Source organism: Polypterus senegalus, chromosome 2, assembly GCF_016835505.1.
Source record: "Polypterus senegalus isolate Bchr_013 chromosome 2, ASM1683550v1, whole genome shotgun sequence".
Lineage (NCBI taxonomy): Eukaryota > Metazoa > Chordata > Cladistia > Polypteriformes > Polypteridae > Polypterus > Polypterus senegalus.
In genome coordinates this window covers 304,714,932-304,738,575 of record NC_053155.1, presented here as the reverse complement: position 1 = coordinate 304,738,575, position 23,644 = coordinate 304,714,932, and the positions used below count along the sequence as shown (strand labels likewise).

The 23,644-nt window shown below is 38.6% G+C and overlaps 1 protein-coding gene across 5 annotated transcripts in view; it reads left to right on the top strand.

The window, feature by feature from the left end:
* robo2 (roundabout, axon guidance receptor, homolog 2 (Drosophila)) overlaps positions 1–23,644 on the top strand; it is a 748,943-nt gene that overhangs the window by 692,806 nt on the left and 32,493 nt on the right. For all 5 annotated transcript variants that reach the window (XM_039745871.1, XM_039745870.1, XM_039745867.1 and 2 more), the window contains 2 exons: positions 162–422; positions 5,286–5,497. In XM_039745871.1, coding sequence (XP_039601805.1) covers positions 162–422; positions 5,286–5,497 — 473 coding nt within the window. The remainder of the gene's footprint in view (positions 1–161; positions 423–5,285; positions 5,498–23,644) is intronic.

Genomic DNA, 23,644 nt, shown 5'->3' with positions numbered 1-23,644 from the left:
ACTTATTGGACAGACAGTGTCTGAAACAATAATTAACACTGCAGCTACAGTATCCTGTCGATTTAAAGAATTTTAAAATACAAACTAACACTTATTAGTTAAATGTGCAGGTCAAGGAAGATTCTTTCAGAAAATAACCTTTTTGAATATTTTGTTCTTAGATATGACAGTGATACCTGGGGACCCCCTTTACCAGTACAGACGTACTTACATCAAGGAATGGAGGATGAATTAGAGGAAGAAGATGAACGTGTACCCACACCACCAGTAAGAGGTGTTGCATCCTCTCCTGCTGTGTCCTTTGGCCAACAATCCACAGCAACCCTTACGCCCTCGCCGCGAGAGGAAATGCAGCCCATGCTACAGGCCCACCTAGATGAACTCACTAGGGCTTATCAGTTGGACATCACAAAACAAGCCTGGTGAGTACTGCCTGCGTATTGTGGGTTGCTCCCTGCAGTTGCATTGGCTGACTCATATGAGGTTTTCCAATACTGATGTTTCTATCATAATTTAATACAAATGCATAGCTGATGATGACACAACAGAACTTTAATATTGAGGAGAAAAAAAACAAATCTGCCAGTTCAAAGCCTTAATTCTGCTTTTTCACTTCTAGTCTCGGTGTTCAAAATATTTGGGCCGTTGAATTTTTGTTATGTAAGCATAATGGAAAATAGAAATAGATGAACAACTATACTATGATCGCTTTATAAGACGTGTCAATGCATGGTTTGTAAATGGTCCTGACAGATATTAGCTGTGTACCATTAACAGTGCTTCAGTAGTTTTCTTCCTTGTCATTTTTAGGTTGGCTGTAATGGCTATCAGGCAGACCACCCCCTTTGATATGGGATTACCATATGAAATATGCCCCAGAGTATAACAAACAGTCATACCACAGATTTAGTCAAGATGTGGACTGGAGAAAGGCAGGCGGCTTTATTTGCTATTTTTTTTTTCTCCTGCAAAGATGTGCCTGGAAAGACAATATGCGTTTCAAATATTCCAGCTGCAGAACACAAATTCATAATACATAAAGGAAAACAGGAAAAGCAATTGGATTTTTTTCTTATGTATTCTCGGGCAAAGTAATATATTTAAAATATGGATTTTTATTTACATTGAATAGCCACACTTGTATTTCTTTTCTGAACCTGCTGTTACCTTTAGAGTGGTAGTTGTGTCTTAAAATAGTTTATGGTGCAGACCTTCTTATTACACAAAGCCATGATGGACAACTACTGAGGAGTGACTGTTGAGCTTAGTAGCCTTCACTTTCAGAAGCTAGCTGCCTGTGTCTATTCTTTCACAGATTGTTGCATGGAATTTGATTTGATGAAGCTCAAACATTACATATCCACACGGATATTCAACATAGCAGAAACAGTAATCATCATTCTCCTGCAGCCCCCAAAACACCTATTTAACGCAAACGTACTTAGACAAATTCATTGGATTTGTGTAGAAGACTGTTAAGCTCAAGATATTAAGTTCACTTTTTTCTGCTTTCTTCATTCACAGCTTTTGGTGGCTTTGTTGTTTTAGTCCATCAATTCTAATTTATTTTCCCTTGTCACTCACTTACATCCGTTTTAGCCATGGTATAGCAATACTGGTTATTTTTTATTAATCTTCCATTACCGTAAAATCAGTGGAAAAGGCAACAGCCTAATAATATCCATCCATCCCTTATCCAACCCGCTATATCCTAACTACAGTGTCATGGGGGTCTGCTGGAGCCAATCCCAGCCAACACAGGGCGCAAGGCAGGAAACAAACCCCGGGCAGGGCGTCAACCCACCGTAGTCCTAATAACATTAAATCTATAAAATTTCACCATCCTTCATGAACATAAATTGTATAAAATATGAGCTGTAATAATTTTCTATACCAGCATCCAAATTTACAATACAGGTAGTTGTCGACTTAGACCTATGTGTCTTATGACCATTCGACTTGCAATTGCTATCACATCTCATGGGCAAATGACAGTTTCACCATGCCAGCTCTGTATGCTGTGACTCATTCATCTCGATCTCATTTTATTACCTACAGTGGTTACGACTACATTCAGTTACATTTGTCTTACAATTGCAGGAAGAAAGGTGATTGATCTTGACACATAAATGAAGGTCATCAAGCAGTATGAGAGAGGAAAGGAACCGAAAAGGGTCACATGTGACTTTAAGTTATTCCATTGTAAACGGCGTTCGGCGCACGTGATGTACTGCTGCACTCTGGCTTTGAATCTGGTTAATCTTCAAAGCTTCTGTGTTGTGACTCACGATGTGCCGCTTCATGTGAACTGCCACGATTGGGTAATGAAACCATACTGAACTCCTTTATCTGTTAATTTGTATTATCAACAGGCTGACATATTAAAACAGAGAACATACAAGTGCTCAAACTCTGCTGGTACAATACCGCCTCTCACAGTTAACACATTGAACACTGGGAGACACTCATACTGATGATGTAACAGATAAAGAAAGAATTTGTGAAGCTGTTAAAAGTTCGGTACCCATGTAAGCAGCAGTAATAAAATTTACACAATGTACTAAGAATTGTGATAAAAAAGAATGTAAAACAATCAATATGAATTAAGGGACTTATTATACAATACTATGCATGTGGCCATGTTTGAATATGTATATCGGTCTGTCTTACGTCCAGATCAGCTTATACGTGGTCGTAAGTCAACGACTACCTGCAATTTAATTGCCGTTAGATAAACTAAAAAATATTCCTAATATACTGTATGTGTAAATATCCGCTTAAAGAAATATTTCATTAAAAAATGATACTTAATCCAATAAACATATAGACAGATAACACTTTTTTGTCCCCAGGGGGAAAATTAAAACTTTGCAGAAGATAAAGAAAAATATGCATTTTATAACAATCCACAATCCTCCAAACAGGCAAGAATTTCTGCCGTTGGATAATAAGAGAGCTGCTGCTGACGTCTGATAACAGGCTTGTAGGTGGCAGTAAGATATGGTCAGATTTACCCAGTTGCTCCACAGGTTTGCATTGAAAGGCATTAACATTTGGATAGAGTAAGTCCAGCTTATTGTGTCCACAAAATGGAACATCCTGAGAAAGGTTTGTTCCTTCCAAAGTTCCCCTGGTTGAAGTCACCAACATTCTAGGGTCAGAATGATTCATCATTAGAATATTACTAACCAAGTGAATCGTTTCCGTTGCTATTAAAGAAAGATGATGTAACTTATCTCCCAAGGTTGTAACGTAGTCTAATTCAGTCAGTATTTCAATGTCTGGATTACACTTTTTAGTTATAGTTTAATGTGTTTGTTCTTTTTTTACCATTGATGTAGTTTGTTGTAAGAAGTTTGTAATCTTGTGTTTTCATGCAGAATTGAGATAACAAAGATTCTGAAAATAGACATATATGGAGACCCACTATGGTTAACAGAAAACGAGAGCAAAAATATCAATGAAAAAATCTTGTATTAGTCCTATCACATAACTTAGATGTCAAGTCATCCAGAAATATGCTCACAATGAATAAATAAATGACTTCCAGGAAACACTGTTGTGAACAAAAATGGGACGTGCTCAAGCGAGAATGAGGATTTGAATTGAGTGACATATAAAAGGGATATGCAATTTTTGGGTGGAGTGTTCCCTTAACCCATGGTGTCTCCAAAAACTGAAATCAACAGATTATTCTGGTGTCAGAGTCAGAGGCCTTTGGACTTACCACCCATTCTTCAGGCTAGATATTCTATAAAGCATATGCAACCATTATTTGAAAAATGTTGACAGTATATTGTAACACAGACTGGGCTTTCCCACCCTGCGCGCCCACAGCAGGAGTGTAAAGGAAGCATCTGGAACTGAAGCTTATCTGAGACTGGACAGAATAAACGGCAATAGAGGGGGAGCGGAGACTGGTGAATAAGAAGAGCAAGTAAATGTAAGCACAGGAGATTCAACAGGGCAGCAGACACAGAATAGAGAGAAACAGAGAAAAACAGTGCTACAGGGCTGGCCAGTGAATGTCTTGGCCTGCTTTATGGCCATGTTGGAGGCTTGATACCCCATTTTGACATATCTGAGACTCCTTTTTACATGCATATAAATGTAGCATTCTCTAAATAAAAACCCTGGTTATAACTCGTCAGCAAAAAATTAGTGTTTAATCGGGGCTGGCCCTTTCGTTTAGCCAGTTGCTACAGGATTTACCGCATAGTGACCATTGTCCCATCCACGTATTAAAATCATTTATTCCGAAATGGAGGGCTTCAGGAGACAGAATATATCCTTGTGATAATGGGTACAAAGCAGGAAATAACCCTGGACAGTTCTGTGCACACAACTATACTAATTCATTCATCCATTATCCAACCAGCTATATCCTAACTACAGGGTCACGGGGGTCTGCTGGAGTCAATCCCAGCAAACACAGGGTGCAAGGCAGGAAACAAACCTCTGACAGGGCGCCAGCCCACCGCAGTATATTAATTCATTCCCATCAAATTACATAACATAGCATTCTTAAATAAGCTTAATAAAATTCATGGTTTAACGTAGCTGAAATGTCCCTTTCATTATTAGGCAAACAGGACCAAACACTCTCAAAGAAAGAGAATATATAAACTCCATTCAGACCCTGACGGGGACGACATTTGATTCCCATCAGCATGCCACCCTCTTCTCAACCGTCTCTCCTATAGGAAAATAGAAGAAATGAAATGGGTGGCTTGATAGCAATAAATAAATGTATACAGAGAAAAAAATATATATTTTCTAACATTTTCACTGAAATCTGCCAGATTATTTGTGATCCAATATTCATTTATGCTCATAGTATGAAGAGGACAGTTGTGGGTCACAGTCTGTCAAACAAAATATTTTATTTATGGTTAAACGGGAGGCGGTGTACTGAATTAATGTTATGCTTCTCTCTAGTAAAAAGTGTCATGTTTTTATAGAAAATGTCATGTTCGGTAACTGCGGCTTGAAAAAGATGATGACTGGTCTAGCATTAAAATGGATGTACTGCAATAATTATGTCAAGTTTCCTTTCATTTCTGCCTTGGCGAGAATGAACAAGTGACTAATTGGGAATTGTAGTGCGTGCCGCAATATATACAGATATCATTTTCCCTTTGGCTGCTCCAGCTTATTGGGAAAGCAGACAGGCAAAACGTTTTCAATAAGCAAAAGTGAGTTACTTGGAATTGGGTCCCTTTTATGTATTAATGAAATGTCTGAAACAGGTAGTTTCAAAAAGTATATTTGTTTGTGCTTTATAGGCAAATGCAAGGCAACTCACATCCCCCTCAGGCCCCTGCACCTCCTCTGGGCTATATATCCAGCACTCTGATTTCAGACCTAGAAAATGACATTCCGGATGATGAAGATGAAGATGAGGAAGACGATGAGGGTTATGAAGTCGCAAGGCCACTTAGGGGTATTGAACATACTCCAGGTTCTAGCATGGACAATCTCGACAGTTCAGTGGCAGGTAAGGGACTGGCTACCTTTCTATTGGTATAGGATTATGGGTTGTCATATGTCGTCATCTGCTTTCAACATTGTTGGCACACATTTTCCTTTGTTCAGATTTGTATATAATCTTTCAAAACCTTTCATTAGTGATCTGTTTCGAAAAGTCATTTGTAAAAGATTTTTGACTCTGATACACAATCCTTTTTTTTTTTGTCTTTCGGTTTTGGCCCCCCATTTTGCTTTTCGATAAATGATTCATCTCCTGGTCCACCATTTGTGAGAAGGGTTTAGGTCATAGGTGGACTTGACACTATCAACTGCCAGACAGTGTTCAGAAGACATTAAGTGTGGCAACAGAATGTCAGGTTATATAGCGCCTTGATGTGTGGAGTACAAGTTACAGGAGGTTCTGCTGAAGCTTTATAACACACTGGTGAGGCCTCATCTGGAGTCCTGTGTGCAGTTTTGGTCTCCAGGCTACAAAAAAGGACATAGCAGCACTAGAGGTTGTCAAGAGAAGAGAATCTAGGCTGATTCCAAGACTACATGAGGAAAGATTAAACACTATCAACTGCCAGATGGTGTTCAGAAGACATTAAGAAGGCTCACAGAATGTCAGGTTATATAGTGCCTTGATGTGTGGAGTACAAGTCACAGGAGGTTCTTCTGAAGCTTTATAACACACTGGTGAGGCCTCATCTGGAGTCCTGTGTGCAGGTTTGGTCTCCAGGCTACAAAAAGGACATAGCAGAGCTAGAAAATGTCCAGAGAAGAGTGACTAGGCTGATTCAGGGCTATAGGGGTTGAATTATGAGGAAAGATTTAAAGAGCTGAGCCTTTACAGCTTAAACAAAAGACGATTAAGAGAACAAATGAGAAGGACTTAGGAGTTGAAGCAGAGTCATCGCCATGAACTCTTATACAGTGTTCAGAAGCCATTAAGAAGGCTAACAGAATGTCAGTTTATATAGCGCCTTGATGTGTGCAGTACAAGTCACAGGAGGTTCTGCTCAAGCTTTATAACACACTGGTGAGGCCTCATCTGGAGTCCTGTGTGCAGTTTTGGTCTCCAGGCTACAAAAAGGACATAGCAGCACTAGAGGTTGTCCAGAGAAGAGAATCTAGGCTGATTCCAGGGCTACAGGAGATGAGTTATGAAGAAATATTAAAAGATTTGAGCCTTTTCAGCCTAAGCAAAAGAAGGTTAATCTTGTACATGCTTTTATCACATCCCACATCGATTACTGTAACTCCCTGGTGGCAGGTACCACTTCTAATCTTATATCACAGCTCCAATTGATTCAAAACTCTTAACACAGACCAGCAACAGCGAGTACATAACACCAATCCTGCTTCACCTCCCCTGGCTCCCTTTGTCTTAGAGGATTGAATATAAAATTCTGTTATTAACCTACAAAGCTTTAAATGGCCTCACACTGGACTACATCTATGACCTTCTCCATCACTCTGCTCCTGTTCGGCCACTAAAGTCCTCTGATTCTAGCAATCTTGTTGTGCCCCACACTAACCTGCACTCTATGAGTCACACGGTCTTCAGTTATATAGCGCCCAGACTTTGGAAAGACCTCCCGAAATTAATGAGATCAACTGATTCCATTCATTCTTATAAAAAACAACTGAAAACTCCTCTGTTCACAAAAGCTTTTAACTTAACTGACATTCTGCCCCTTTTTTCAGTTTGCCTCTCTGAGGCTCAGTACAATTTTTGTGTGTTTGTGTTATATCACAAATGTTGTTATTTGTTAGTCTTTTCTTTTAGTATTGAATTTAATATTTTACTCTGGTTGATTGTCTTTTATTCTATTTAATGCTTGGTTTATCCTGTATCTGTCTGTTTTAGTGTTCTATTCAGGAAACATTTGTATCCAATGTTACATATACCTGCTGTTTCTTTCTGAGACTCTATGAAGTGCCTCGAGCATGGGAAAGGCACTATATAAATAAAATATATTATTATTAAGAGGAGACATGATTAAAATGTTTAAAATTAAACTAAGTTTAAGTTAAATTTCACACAAACATTAGGGTATTTTTCTTGACACCAATAATCATCAAGCAAGTAAAGCAGCAGCAATTTGGGGAGCATTCACTGGTACAGTACGTTGCTGCACCCACTACACGACAAAGCAACTCAGGATCCCTGTTGGCAACACCCCAGGCAGACATGCGGTCCAGTTCCACCCTCCGGAAATGACCCTCTATCTGCCGCAGCCGGGTGTTACGTGGGTGACCCCTTGGCCTGGTCCAGCCACTCGGGTCCCAATCTGTGTGGATCTTACGAGCCGGATCACCTGTAATTGACGCTCCCTCACAGTGCAGGTAATGTGCCTCATTCAGGTCAAACCAGCGGTACCCAAGGATTTTTCGGAGATACACAGCACCAAAGGAGTCCTGTCTTCATCTCAGGTCACTGGATAGCGTCCATGTCTCGCAGCCATATGGCAAGACAGGAAGCACCAGGACTCTAAAGACTTGGACCTTCGTCCTTTTGCATAGATATTGGGAGCGCCACATACCCATTTCCAGCGACCTCATAACCCCCCATGCTCTCCCAATCCGTCTACTGACTTCATAGGAAGAGTCACCAGAGATATGAATGTCACTGCTGAGGTAAGTAAACCTCTCGACAAGGTCGACACTCTCTCCGCAAACAGACACACTGCTGATGGCCGTGCCCAAGAGGTCATTAAAGGCCTGGCTCTTGATTTTTATAATCATAATCATCAATATATGGAATAAGTGACCAAGTAGTGCGGTAGACAGTAGGACTTTAGGGCCTTTCAAAACTCGAGTTGATGTTATTTTGGAGGAATAAAGCAGATAGGACTTGTGAGTTTTGCTGGGCTGAATGACCTGTTCACATCTAGATTGTTCTTTTGTTATGCATGACATCCAGTAGTGGAAGGAAACTTCTCAGCTAAAGGTACAGTCCAGTAACCTAGAGGGCTATAGTAAGTCATTTTATGAGTAGGGTAAAGACATCACTGCAACATTCATCACAAAACATGGAGAGTTCATGCCTTCTCTGGCAGTACATGGTGAGTCCAAAGAAGTACTTATGGGGTCCAAGACCCACCAACTTCACCAGGACCCCCAGTATTTCACAGTAGACATGACGGATAAATGAAGAATATATCTACCTCAATCTCTTTGATATTGTTTGCTTGTGTATAGCAATCTGTCTGCACAGCTCTTTTGCACTAGGTTATAATTTGTGCATTCTAATGTAATAATATGAATTATATCAGTGTGAATCTTACTAAAGGTATCAGTACTACGTATGGTTGTCTCACTAAAAAGGTATGTAGGAATTGCTTAAAATATATTTAATGACATTTTTGCAATTTCATAAACTTTTTTATTTATTACACAAATATGGTGAAGAAGCATTAATTTAATTGCATTTTAAAAAGACGTATGCTTAGGTACAGCTTCCTTCATTAATGAAGTTAAAGGATGAGAACTTACAATATGGTGTATGGTATATTCCCCCCGTAACCAAGGCAGTCAGTTGAAGATAAATCATATTTCTGTATGTCCTAGATTATTTCTGACTGTTTGACACATTGAACATTTTTTATAAAAATTCAGGCTTTTATCTGCAACCCTGATCCTATTTGACATCTCCACTCAGTGGAGAGAAAGATAGAAAATGAGAGACTGTTGCTGCAAAGTAAATGGAGTAAAATCAAATATGTTTTTTTTTTTCTTTTTCCTGTTTGTAGTTGTCTAGCGTTTTTCCTTGAAAGCATCGCAAACCTGCCGTTATTACCCTTGATGGAATCGATGCCTCGGTCTTGTTTATAGCCAAATCATTCATGAAAAGGCAATACGGAGAAATGAGCAGTCTTCTTAATTCTGAAATGAAATCTGAAAGTGAACACTTTGAATGCCAGTAAAGAGTGAAGGAGAATAGAAATAGATTCAAACATATGGGTTATGGGACTAAAGTTAATTGGAATATTAGGTCATTTAATCGTTTTAGTGACGTCACTAATGTTAACTGAATGACAACAAAAAAAAATGCTCTGAAAAAATAAGGTGGATTCATTTTAAAGGCTTTTTTTCTTAACATTAAACACTATTTCAATTCCCAAAACGTTTCCAGCCCATATTCAAGACACGCGCACATTACGTTAATTAAAAGGTACTTTTCAACTCTAATACAATTTATGAAACTGTCACTAAGATTAGAATTCAAAGACAGTTTTGCAACTGTGAAATGCTTCAAACTGTGATCATGCGAGAGATGACAACTCCACGGAATAAATGTTGGGGTGCAAACATGGCCGTCTATGTTTATTTATTTTTTTTTAAGAAAACAAAAAGGGCGATCAATGGCATGAGTGCAAAAATTCATTTTAACAAAATAGCCACTCTGGGTCTTGCAGTGGCAAGGGTTTTCTAATTCTCCTTGTTTGATTGGGGAGCTCCATCTTGTGAATCGTTCGTTTGGTTAAATGATGCCTTGGAATTTATGACATAGTGACCATAGAAGAGGAGGGGTCAGTTACCCTCAGTGGGCATCTTTTCTACATTGTGGAAGGAAAGTGAGAGGACATGAATAGTGCCAGCACCCCCTCTCGTCCCGGCTTCACTCCTAATTTTCACTGCCGTCTTTATTTAATTCAAACAATTCTGCTGTATCTACTTTACCAGTGCCTTTGAAAATTTTGGAGACCATGCTCTCACTCCTCCGCTCGAGACTAAACATGAGTCTGTCATGGTAGGGCATGTCCTTAAGGCCTGGCATGCACTTGGTTTGCTCTCTTCAGCACAGCTTCAAGTGCTGCTATGTCTAATTTGTAGTGTAGTGACCAGAACTACACTCAGTACTCCAGACGTAGTCTCACTTGTGCAATCTGTAGCCTGAAAAATATCATTCAATTTAATTAAACGGTCGTGTAGCCGAAAAAGGAATCTTAGTAACACTGAGTAGCTACAACAATAGTTAACCACACAAGCTTGTTGGACTGAGGTGTCTTCCTTCATTTGTCAGACTTGCTCGTTCAAAAAACTCATCAAGGAGCTGGTGGTGGATTTTAGGAGGCCCAGGCCCCTCATGGACCCTGTGATCATCAGAGGTGACTCTGTGCAGAGGGTGCAGACCTATAAATACCTGGGACTGCAGCTAGATGACAAATTGGACAGGACTGCCAATACTGATGATCTGTGTAAGAAAGGTCAGAGCCGACTATACTTTCTGAGAAGGTTGGCGTCCTTCAACATCTGCAATAAGACGCTGCAGATGTTCTACCAGACGGTTGTGGCGAGCGCACTCTTCTACGCGGTGGTGTGCTGGGGAGGCAGCATAAAGATGAAAGACGCCTCACGCCTGGACAAACTTGTTAAGAAGGCAGGCTCTATTGTAGGAGTAAAGTTGGGCAGTTTAACATCTGTGGCAGAGTGGATGGATGGATGGATAGATAAAATTTTGAGAATACACCTTATACAGAAATGTTTTTATGGAAAGGGTAGGGTGTACTCTAAAATGGATGCATATGTGTGCCATCACTATCAAGTATAAAGATACTGTATAATTCAACCAGCTATGCCTACTGAAAGATCTTATCACTGTAGTATCTTCCAATGCCGTTTTTGCACTAGACGCAAATGCAATTAGCTTAGTAAATTACAGAAATCCATTAACTGAAATCATTCTGTGTTATCATGGCTAGAGTCAGTTTAAGTATTGATTGTTGCTACAAAACATATTGAAGGCCACATTTTTATTCAACAAGCAGTTAATTAAGGGTGTATGGTAGCTGAACAAAAAATACATCATTACTTGCTTTGGCATTCTAAAAATAGTCAATCAACAATTAGTAAGGTCATACGTTATAGCCTACGGTTTAATGTATTGAGGGGCCTACACTCATCAGCGAGGATGATTTTATTATGGCATAAAATGCAAATTAAACAATTAGGGGACATAAATAATTTTAGTCCTGAAGGTGTAATTAAGCAGCAGAGTGATATCAGGGTACATCATCATTTTGCTGCCTTGCACCAGCCTTGTGATTACATATGTTGAAAGTAAGGGCGCTGTCTCCAAGGACTTGCCCCGAGGATGGATCCAAAAATCAGGATTTCTGGATCAGATGGGGGGAAAAAAATTTACACACTAAAGGAAGAGGCAATGGACTGGTGCCAGGTCTAAAATAAGTTCCTGGGCACAAATGCCTCTGAACTGGATTAAGTGGGTTTGAGAATTTTTTTTTTTTTTTGTTACAGTTTTGATAAGGACAGGTCGTAGCTAGATCTTAGTGGTTCATATCCAAGCAATAGCCACTGTGGTGCTCTTTCTTATATTTGTGTGTGTGAGGGCGGATATCTCCTATCTTCCTGGGATGCTACTGAGAGTTGTAACATAAGAGAGGTTTACATATTTTGCTAATAAAAGAAGACCATTTCATTCACTAAATTCATTTCAACGAGAAAAAATTCCCTTGTATCAATTTAAAATAGGGATAGTTTGAAATGGATGGCTTTTCTGTGTGGAATTTGGGTGTCGGTCACTGTGTCCTCTGGTTGGTGGCTGCTATAAAGGTGCACCACTTATATAATCTTTCCTTGTGTTTATTCTGTAGGGAGTCCTAGAAAGGGTCCTGCTCAGAATATTTAGGAGTTTTCTATTACATAGGAAAAGGCAACAGAAACAAAAGTCAAATGGATAACAGCAAATGAGAAAGAGGACACACAGGATCAAAAGCCAAAAAGAGTGAAAAATCAAAATTAAAAACACACAAACCAAAAAAAACAGGGAAAGTCTTAAGCACTGCATTTAGAATCCAGAGCTATGGATATAGCGGGTTGGATAATGGATGGATGGATGGATTTAGCTAGGAGTATAATGCCATCTTAAATACCATCAAGGTGATGACATCATGAGTCATATTTCTGGTAGTCATGGGGTGGCAATGGGGATGGTATACTAACTATGAAGACAGTATTCTGTCTAATATCTCTGCTTCCACACTTATCACTACAGTAAGGAAGCTTATAAATACCTCTAAAACACCACATTACATAGCTTAAAACCCAACTAAAATAAATGTATCCATTATCCTTGAAAAACTGTGCAAAAATTGCCTTAATAAATAATTCCTGTTGTTCATAATAAAACTACTATTGGACGGGTTCACGGTGCATACAGCTATAAGCGCAAAAGAAGGATGAGTAAATACTGTAGGTAAATAAGTTGTACTTGTACAACAACAACAAAATCAAAGAAAATGTTAATAAGGACCTCATAGGTCTGTTCTCTCTCATAAAGGTTGCTACTGCACTAAGAGTGGTCTTCCCCCAAGTTCCTAATTAAACACTAACTTCCAGGTGCTGTCGATTCAGGCAGTTAAGACAGGAACTTCATTTCGGCAGAGAAAGTGATGTTCTTTGTTCACTCTGAGGGAAAAAGAGGGGAAGGAGTTAGTGATAGCCCTAATTAATGGTTAAAACACAAATTATATTTTAAGGCCACAAATTACATACTTTAAAACCAACACCCTCTGAACCCCACCTTACTTATCTACCCCCTTACACCCACCTACACTCTCCCCATTCCTCATTTGCTATATATTTCCTTTGCTTCCAGTTTGTGCAATCATTTTCCTCTGATGATGACACCTGATAGGTGTTGAAAGCTCAGGAATAAAAGATTATTTTAAGATATGTGATTCATTTTTTCCCCTTTATGGATTTCTAGCTATCCATCCATCCATTATCCAATCCGCTATATCCTAACTACAGGGTCACGGGGGTCCGCTGGGGTCAATCCCAGCCAATACAGGGCGCAAGACAGGAAACAGATTTCTAGCTATAAATATGCAAATTGCATTGCAGACATTCACGTCTATATATATATATATATATATATATATATATATATATATATATATACACTCACCTAAAGGATTATTAGGAACACCATACTAATACGGTGTTTTACCCCCTTTGGCCTTCAGAACTGCCTTAATTCTACGTGGCATTGATTGAACAAGGTGCTGAAAGCATTCTTTAGAAATGTTGGCCCATATTGATAGGATAGCATCTTGCAGTTGATGGAGATTTGTGGGATGCACATCCAGGGCATGAAGCTCCCGTTCCACCACATCCCAAAGATGCTCTATTGGGTTGAGATCTGGTGACTGTGGGGCCATTTTAGTACAGTGAACTCATTGTCATGCTCAAGAAACCAATTTGAAATGATTCGAGCTTTGTGACATGGTGCATTATCCTGCTGGAAGTAGCCATCAGAGGATGGGTACATGGTGGTCATGAAGGGATGGACATGGTCAGAAACAATGCTCAGGTAGCCCGTGGCATTTAAATGATGCCCAATTGGCACAAAGGGGCCTAAAGTGTGCCAAGAAAACATCCCCCACACCATTACACCACCACCACCAGCCTGCACAGTGGTAACAAGTCATGATGGATCCATGTTCTCATTCTGTTTACGCCAAATTCTGACTCATTACACAAATACTTTGCTGCATACCTCGGTTGTAATGAATGGTTATTTCAGTCAAAGTTGCTCTTCTATCAGCTTGAATCAGTCAGCCCATTCTCCTCTGACCTCTAGCATCAACAAGGCATTTTCGCCCACAGGACTGGCGCATACTGGATGTTTTTCCCTTTTCACACCATTCTTTGTAAACCCTAGAAATGGTTGTGCGTGAAAATCCCAGTAACTGAGCAGATTGTGAAATACTCAGACCGGCCCGTCTGGCACCAACAACCATGCCACACTCAAAATTGCTTAAATCACCTTTCTTTCCCATTCTGACATTCAGTTTGGAGTTCAGGAGATTGTCTTGACCAGGACCACACCCCTAAATGCATTGAAGCAACTGCCATGTGATTGGTTGATTAGATAATTGCATTAATGAGAAATTGAACAGGTGTTCCTAATAATCCTTTAGGTGAGTGTATTTATATATATATATACTGTACATATATATATATATATAAATATACAGTAATCCCTCGCTATATCGCGCTTCAACTTTCACGGCTTCACTCTATCGCGGATTTTAAATGTAAGCATATCTAAATATATATCAGGTATTTTTGCTGGTTCGCGGATTTCTGTGGACAATGGGTCTTTTAATTTATGGTACATGCTTCCTCAGTTTGTTTGCACAGTTGATTTCATACAAGGGACGCTATTGGCGGATGGCTTAGAAGCTACCCAATCAGAGCACGTATTACATATTAACTAAAATTCCTCAATGCTATAAGATATGCATCCCGTGCGGTGCTTGATTGTTTGCTTGTCTCTGCCTCTATCTCACCCTCTCTGACATTCTCTGCGCCTGATGGAGGAGATGTGAGCAGTTGGGCTGTTTCCACAGAGGCTGTTTATAAGGGCTTAAAATATATAAAAATAACCATACAAACATATGGTTTCTACTTCATGGATTTTCATCTATCGCGGGGGGTTCTGGAACGCAACCCCCGCGATCGAGGAGGGATTACTGTATATAAATACAGTGGAACCTCGGTTTGCAAGTAACTTGGTTTACGAGTGTTTTGCAAGATGAGCTAAAATTTTTAATAAATTTTGACTTGATAAACGAGCAAGGTCTTGCAATACGAGTAGTATGGATAAGCTTTGTCTGCTGAGCGTCATGTGATCACAACTGAGCTGATGGTTCTTGTCACACGCGCGTGTGTGTCTGTGTCTGTTTCTGTGTCTGTGTCTGTCTCTCTCTCTCTCGGTCTCCTATTCTCCGTCTGAGTCGGCGTGCCTTACTCATATAGTCAACATCCGTACAAGCGTATACTGTTTACTACAGTATTGTGACTGTGTGCTTGTGTGTGTGCTGTGACATGCGAGTCCCCGTCTTGTGCCCCAAAACACGCTGAGTCTCAGTACTTTAACAACACCAGTTTTATTCAGCTTGAAACAGCAACAGCACAGTTATTTATTGTAGTAGGATTTACACAGACACAGCAGTCAGGCAGGGTCGTGGTCAAGCAGTACTATGCCCTGTGCATTTATAACGTTCCTTGTATCACCCATCGATGGCAGACGCTTATAGCATGTCAGCAATCTTTTCGGATTTGCTATTACGGCGAACCACTACAGCGATGGGAGACTGCGATTGCTTTGGGACGCTCTTCCGCGTGTCGTCCCGTTGGGTGGAATCCCACAAAAGTTTAGAAACTCACTCACCCCAGCCATGATTCTTTTCAAAGGTAAAGTGCAGGTTAATTTGTTTTATGTATTTTTACTTTATATTTGTATTAATCATTTTTATATATTTTTTTATTTTTTGGGTTGTGTAAGAAATCATTTGAGTTTCCATTATTTCTTATGGGGAAATTCACTTTGATATACGAGTGCTTTGCTCTGTGAGCATGTTTCCGTATATATATATATATATATATATATATATATATATATATATATATATATATATATATATATATATATATATATATATAGTAAAGATTTTATTAGGGCTAATAAATGGAAATTATTATTTGGTGAAATAATGGAACAGTGAAAAGAGATCAAATATATTGTTCGGTTTTAAACTTTAGGTCAGAGACTTGTAGATCATCTAATTCGTGTTGCCATCAGGGATAAAAAAAAGTAGTATTTCTTCCCAATGAAGAGGCGTATCCACAAGAGTTAAAAGATTTGTTGTTTGGTGAAAGTGAAATCCCACGAGAGAAAACATTTCTCATTTGTGTGAATACTATTGTCAGACACATTTCTTATAGAGAGAAACAAACGATATTCACTCACATGCAGAGTTATACGTTGCGTTGTCACAATATAATTCCAAACATGGAATCAAAATTCAATGTGATATTGAGGAAAAGGTAAAATTGAAAAGAGATCGAATATATGGACATAGGTGATACGACAAAAGTGATCTCACACGGCACTGCAGCAGCAACAAGCCAGCAGCTGATTGAGCAAAAAGGAGGTACAAAAAATATAATTTTGTTTCCCATTGTATCATCGTTTAAGAGGGGGTTTCGGAGGAGTGACCGCCTCTCCTTGGGGTGCGTTCAGACCCCCTCTTCACAACGTGAGTGGCAGAGATGGGATTTGGCGAGCAAAGCAAGCAAGCGGCAAAGCGCCCTAGTATTTATATATAAAAAATAGATTTCTACACAGACACGCACACACACTCATTCAAACTTCTTAAACCCCCTGCTTAATCCAGTTCAAGGTTGTAAGGGGATACTAACTGAAATAATTCTTCTGAATCAATTTTATCAATATCTTTGAAAAGGATCTGGGTTATGTTTCCACACAGCTTTGTCTGCTCAAGACTTTCATTGTTTAATTGCCTTAGCTTATCCCATTTGGATAGATAGATAGATAGATAGATAGATAGATAGATAGATAGATAGATAGATAGATAGATAGATAGATAGATCATATCTGTTTTTCTGGCAGTTATACTCTGTTGTTCATATTAATTGTTAACATTTGTGATATTCCATCTACTGAAATGTTAATAGTAGTGCTAATGTTTGTGATGCACCCCCTGTTGGAATGTATTCATTATCCATATAGTAAAACAATGCAAAGCCTTTTTCAAGAGGGCACACTGCAAAAATTAGCGCTACAGCTCAAAACCATATAGCAAATGCTTTTAAATTGGTGGCAATAGACAAACAGAAACTGTAATAAAGTAAAATTAATTGCTGAAAATTGCTATATGTGTATAATATATGCAGATTTTGGTCTGGCTAGCAGTCACACTCTGTTTGGGTGTATTCAGCGTTTACATTTGTGAGACACCATATTTTGGAATGTACTTTGTAAGGTATGTACTAATGAAGTACACTGAGCTTTTAGCTTTATGCTATATGCTGCTTGAGAATGTGCAAAGAGATTCAAAATTGTGAAATCTAAAGAGTTATCCATTGGCCGTACATAGATTGAAGGATGGCTGTGGCCATTGAAAAATACACAAAATGGTTCCATGTTTAATTACAAACAACAAACAAAATGGCAATAACAATAAAACATTGATAACAAAGTTCAAATTACATTAATTATATAAATTGGATTCTTCATGCATTATAGAGGCTTAGTAAGGGATAGATAGATGGATGGATAATATTTCAAACATGATTTAAATTTAATGATTATTACACAAAGGAGATAAACCAACACTAAAAATTTAACAACACTGAAGTAAGAGGATTTGAATGACCTAAGTATTATTAATCCAAATCAAAATGTAAAGGTTTATGTCACCTTCATTGTCATATACTGTAATGCAGACAACTACACACTCCAGGAAGACTGCACCCCAGTCACTTGCTGTACTTCAGAAATGTGTATTTTAAAATAACTAATTGTTTAATGTATAAAAACATACAGCAAGATTATACAAAGAGTAGCAAAATAAAACATAAAAGTAGTGAATAGAAAAGAGACATCTTTGAAAGTAAAAGATGAAAGAAACTGTAGAGCGAGCCAGCGGTAGCCACAGAACATTTATTAAAATGCACTTTTGCTCTTCTGTAGAGCTACAGTTTGCATTTTGATTTTACATTTTCAGTCTTTACTAGACTGCATTTTGCTGTCAGCACTTCTATCATCTGGAGAGTTATTCTAAACTCATATGAAAAGCAGAACGAGACTGAGCCTAGCCATACACTGAGACAACGGCTGGAAGCTGCTGATCTTTAGACAGCATAAAGCAGACAAACAGAAGGAAACTCAGTTTGTGTTCCAAATATTTAAACTGCACTCCCTTAACATTATCAAAGCTTCAATTCACTTTTAAGTAAGCATAAGGCTTTCTTTATTATTTTGGGAATTTATTTTTCCGAAAGCAAAAACTCCAGTTCAAATAAATGTATGCACTTTTACTCTAAGTATATCTGAGATAACTGACTTGACTTGAAGTAGTTCCAGTTAGTAGGGTAGCCAGATTCTCCCAGAACCAGTGCAGGATAGGACAGTGGTGAGACTGGGAACTGGTTTGATAGAATATAATGATTCAAATTATTTTTTGTATATAATTTTAAATTTGCTGCTATATCCCTGGTATTAGAACACACACATATCTGTCTCCCCTGTTAAAAGTGAGACACAGTGTGGCAGAGACCACTAGGCTATGTTGTTACATTTAAATATCACATTGTGCCCATCAAGCCAACCAAAACAAATAAGCAAAAAAAAAGAAACAGAGGCTGTCATAGGACATCAACCACTAACTACAAACTCTAACATTGTATGTGCAAACCAGTCAACGATTATTGACTGAGTTACTAACCTCTGTGCTATAATTTACAAAAATATCTTATACAGAGGTTCAGAGGTTGTTTGAGAGCTGTATATTTTAATCCTGACATCATGTTTCACAATATGAATGCATGGCCGTCATCCTGGTGATGTTGTGATTGAATTTGGAACAAATGGAAGTCCAAATGAAAGTAATTTGTGAGCAGGTCAAAGCACAATAACATGATCATTTATAGAGAAGCATGTGAGTGCCAGAAAGCTAAGAATTTAAAGATTGGGAGATTGATAAAATGAATGAATTAGGGTTAGGGTTAGGGGTAGGGTTATGATTAGGATCATACTTTATTTCCAAGAAAAAAAATGTGGCTTTTTACAGATGCTCAGTATATAAGTAAATGTTTTAACAAATGGCAACAGATCCAAAATACACACCAGAATTACTAAAAGAAAAGAAAATGTCTGACTTGGCCTAAGACAGAAAGATCAGTCACAGAGAGGCATTACACAGACATATAATCATAGACATAAAGGAGCCCCAGTCACACTTCATGACACATTTCTGTTGAGTACTTCTTTGGCTGGATGCTCTCAGCATTAGTGTGTCAGAAAGAGAATGTGCAGCATTATTCATAATGACACCTAGTTTTGTCTTCATTCTCTCCTCCTCTACTATCTCTAACAGGCCCAGAGTTTGTCCCATAACAGCGCCTGTCCTTTTTAATTAGCTTGTTGATTCTGTTTTTTTCAAGACTGAATGCCTCCTTCTGGTAGCTGGGGGCTTTAGGGATTGTTAATAATTCACGATCAGAACGTGTATGCATCATGGCTGCCACGCATTCCCAGCATTCATTTGACGCATCCTCTGAGCAGGTCCTCAGAAATTAACTTGACGCATGCGCGAGTTGCAGTACCAGCAAAGAGTCAGGGGGCGCTGTGTGATAAAAGTCGGATTGTGACGTCAGAGTCTCTGTTTACTGTCTACATGTGACAGAAAGGCACTTTAAGGATCCTCCATGTACCTGCTTTGATGTTTGATGAATGGTTTGATGTGGTGAAGCAAAATGCTGACATACAAATGCATTCGTGGTGCTTTTTTATTCAAGCGTTGCATATTCCCGATCGTAATGACGCGATACATTTTAAAAGTCTCACATACCGTCTCCTGTCCTGTCTTTTTTTTCTGTGGCTTCCTCCTGACCTGACAGAAGTGGCAAACAGCAATAGATCACCACACAGAACACATAAAATTTATGATATTCCAACTCTATGCACATTTAGAATCCTTAGATTTATACTTGATATCACTTTCATGATGAAATGCATTAAAGTATGTTAAAAAGCTAGCTAAAATGGGCACATTCCTGGATTTATGGATTTAATCATTAAACATCCTCTTCAGAAATATTGCAGTAAGGTGTCCTCGGAATTTAATGGCTGTTACAGGCAATTCACAACACAGCGAAGCTGAACCTGTTCTCACCGTGATAATATCTCGCACTGCCACCTGGTGGATTCTTCCAGATTTACGTAAAGTAAGCACAAATATAAACAGTAAAACGCTTGTGTAGCAGGAGCATCCACTGGAGCATGCATCGTGTGAAGTATAAACCTGGCCTTATAGGTGGTGGACTGAAAGGGGCAGAGTCAGTTGCCCACACTGGACATAGTCTTTGCACAGCAGAAGGAACAAAATAGAAGAAGGTTAGCACATGTGCCTTCTCTTGACCCAGACTAGTAGTACAATCTTTAAAAATAAAGGTGCCAGAATGGTTCTTCACAGCAATGCCATAAGGGAACCATATTTGGTTTCCAAAAGACCCATCCACATGAAGGTTCCAGAAAGAACCTCAATTTATTTAGTTCTGTAACATTCTCCATAGAGGACCATAAATAGATGGCAATATATTTGTGAAATACCAATAAGCCATGATTTTAAAAAGAACTTTAGCTGCATACAACAACCCCCAGGCTAAGTGCCCTGCCATGTAGCCTACCATACATTTTAATACATATTAGGATGTTTTTCAAAGCACAAAGAACCAACTTCATGTGCAGAGAACCCTTCCCAGAATGAAATGGTGCTTTGTCAAGCAATATTTCTACAAGGAACCATACAACCCAATAAAGAACCATATAGTCCTATTAAAGAAGCAGGATTTGTAAGAGTTTACCTACCTCAGATGTGACTCACAGACATGCTTGCATGACAAAAGATAGCAGATAAATACCTGGCTGCATAAATACACCTTAGATTGTTCAATTTTATAATGTTTTATGGCAATGTTTTCCATTTTTAGCTAAATAAAGTGAAAAGTCAAGCAAAATGACACCTTTTATTGGCTAACTAAAAAGATTAGCAATATGCAAGCTTTCGAGGCAACTCAGGCCCCTTCATCAGGCAAGATGTAATCATTACATCTTGCCTGATGAAGGGGCCTGAGTTTGCCTTGAAAGCTTGCATATTGTAATCTTTTTAGTTAGCCAATAAAAGGTGTCATTTTGCTTGACTTCTCACTACATCTGTAATGGCCAACACGGTACAACACCCTAGTACTATAGCTAAATAAACAATTCCTTCAGTTCTGTAAATCATGCTTTTTCATAGTTATCCATTACTATCTGTCAGATAAAAAGCTCATTTTCTTAAACACTGTTTTGCACATAATGCATGCTATGGAATGCTTTAAAATGTGTATATTTAAGGCAGGCATTCAATGAGTTTGATGGAATCAGTTTTACTAATATTATTGTGCATCAGGTCAGGTCAGGTTGGGGATACATTATTGTGCATGAAATGTTTATATTTAAAATGAAGGCAGGCATTCAATAAATTTCATGGAATTAGTATTCTTCATTTGAGGATTTCATTTCCCTGTCTTTGCAAATAAACTGACCATTGTTTTAAGTTTAAAACCTCCAGCTGCATGTTAGCAATTTAATTAAGCCTTAAAACAAAACATAAGAAAATGTTATTGCGTGCACACAAAAAGCAATTAAGATAAAATAGTGATGCTGCAAATTAAAAAGAAAGATTACAGATATCCTTCACAGGATTTTGCTTTGTGTGTGACATATTCCTGGTTTTAATTTTGTACTATTTAAACAGCTAAATATCTTCAATTCTTAATTTAATTTAACTCAGTAGTCTCTCCAGGCTTGACTGGGTTCAAGGCAGGATACATTTCTTTAAGGGGTGCCAGTGTTTGTAGGACCAACTCACACAGACACACCCACACCAAATTCATCTTGTTAGGACCCTGTCCCGTTACACGGCTCCTTCAGGGATTTTCAATCACAGACTGAATCTTAGTGAGTCACAAGCAGTTGTGTAGTTTGACACCTCTAGCGACTCAGTCCGTACAGTCTGCGACTTGCCTGACAAAACTAAACAGGTCATCGGGACAGGCTCGAATGTATGCAAGAGCTGAAAACCAATGAGCACTCAGCCAGGAGAGCAATGCGTAATAATATAGCTGCGAGGAATAAGGATCCATGGGTATTTTGGACTTTGCAAACAGAAAAAAGCCCGTCTGTCTGATGTCTTTTGTTTTAAACACCACAACAGAACAGAAAAAAAGGGAAAAAAAAGAAATTGCATCTGAACAAAAAGCATTTGTATGGAGCTTGCTCATTTGTATAGAACCCACACGCTATTAAAAAGGGGCAAGTCCAAGATATTTTGGTAATGTGAGACAATGCTGGAAAGTCTAACTCCAACTAGATATCATGTACTGTGACACCGGATTAACTTGCATAAATTTGGATGTATTTTGTGTCTTGTAATTGTATATTTATTTAATCCTCGAGGATTTAATTAGTGGCAATAGAAGTTTAACTCGTTCAACTTTCTCAAGCCTCCTGCTTAATCCAGTTCAAGGTTATAAGGGGCTGGAGTCGATCCAATAAGCACTGGGGATAAGGCAGAGACAAACACAGCACGGGGCAACTGTTCCTAGCAGTGCCTGCTCACACACATACACGTCTACAGCCGCACTCACACAGAGTCAATGTAGAATCTCCAATGAACAATACAGAATCAAATATTCTAATAATTTTCAATAAGAACAATACTGACAATATGAAAAAGATAAATCAGTTTTAACAGATACCAAGTGGAAGTAGGGGATGATCAGCATATTGTAAAGATGAAGAGGAGACATCTGACAAGCAGAGTAGATAGATAGATAGATAGATAGATAGATAGATAGATAGATAGATAGATAGATAGACAGTGATGCAGATCATGCAGCACAACAACAACAAGAACAATTATTTATATAGCACATTTTCATACAAAAAGAGGCTTAAAGTGCTTTACATAATGAAGAAATGAAAAATAAAAGACAAAATAAGAAATTAAAATAAGACAACATTAGTTAACATAGAAAAGGAGTAAGGTCCGATGGCCAGGATGGACAGAAAAAACAAAAAAAAAAACTCCAGACGGCTGGAGAAAAAAATAAAATCTGCTGGGGTTCCAGGCCACGCAAGCACAGCAACAGCATCAAGCCAGCAGCTGACTGAGCAAAGAGGAGTTAAAACTGTATTTGTTTCTCATTGTATCACCGTTTAAAAGGGGGTTTTGGAGGAGCAACCGCATCTCCTTGGGGATTGTTCAGCCACCCTGTGGGTATCCATATGGGAATCCTAACCCAGGGAGGCTGCCATCTAGTGAATTGGGGGAGAAAAAAATTTCAGCAGTCTTTATCAACCCCAGTCCTTCCATTGCACTGGCCTCCCCACCGATAAAGGGTCCCTGTTCAGTCCTGGCTGGGATTCAAACCCATGTGTGTCATCCATTACATTATTATTTTCTGCGAAAAAATGTTGTCGAAATTTGCCGATCAACACTAATAATAACCCATATACATATAAACATTTTAATCAAAAACAGAACTATATCAAAAGCGTTTAGAA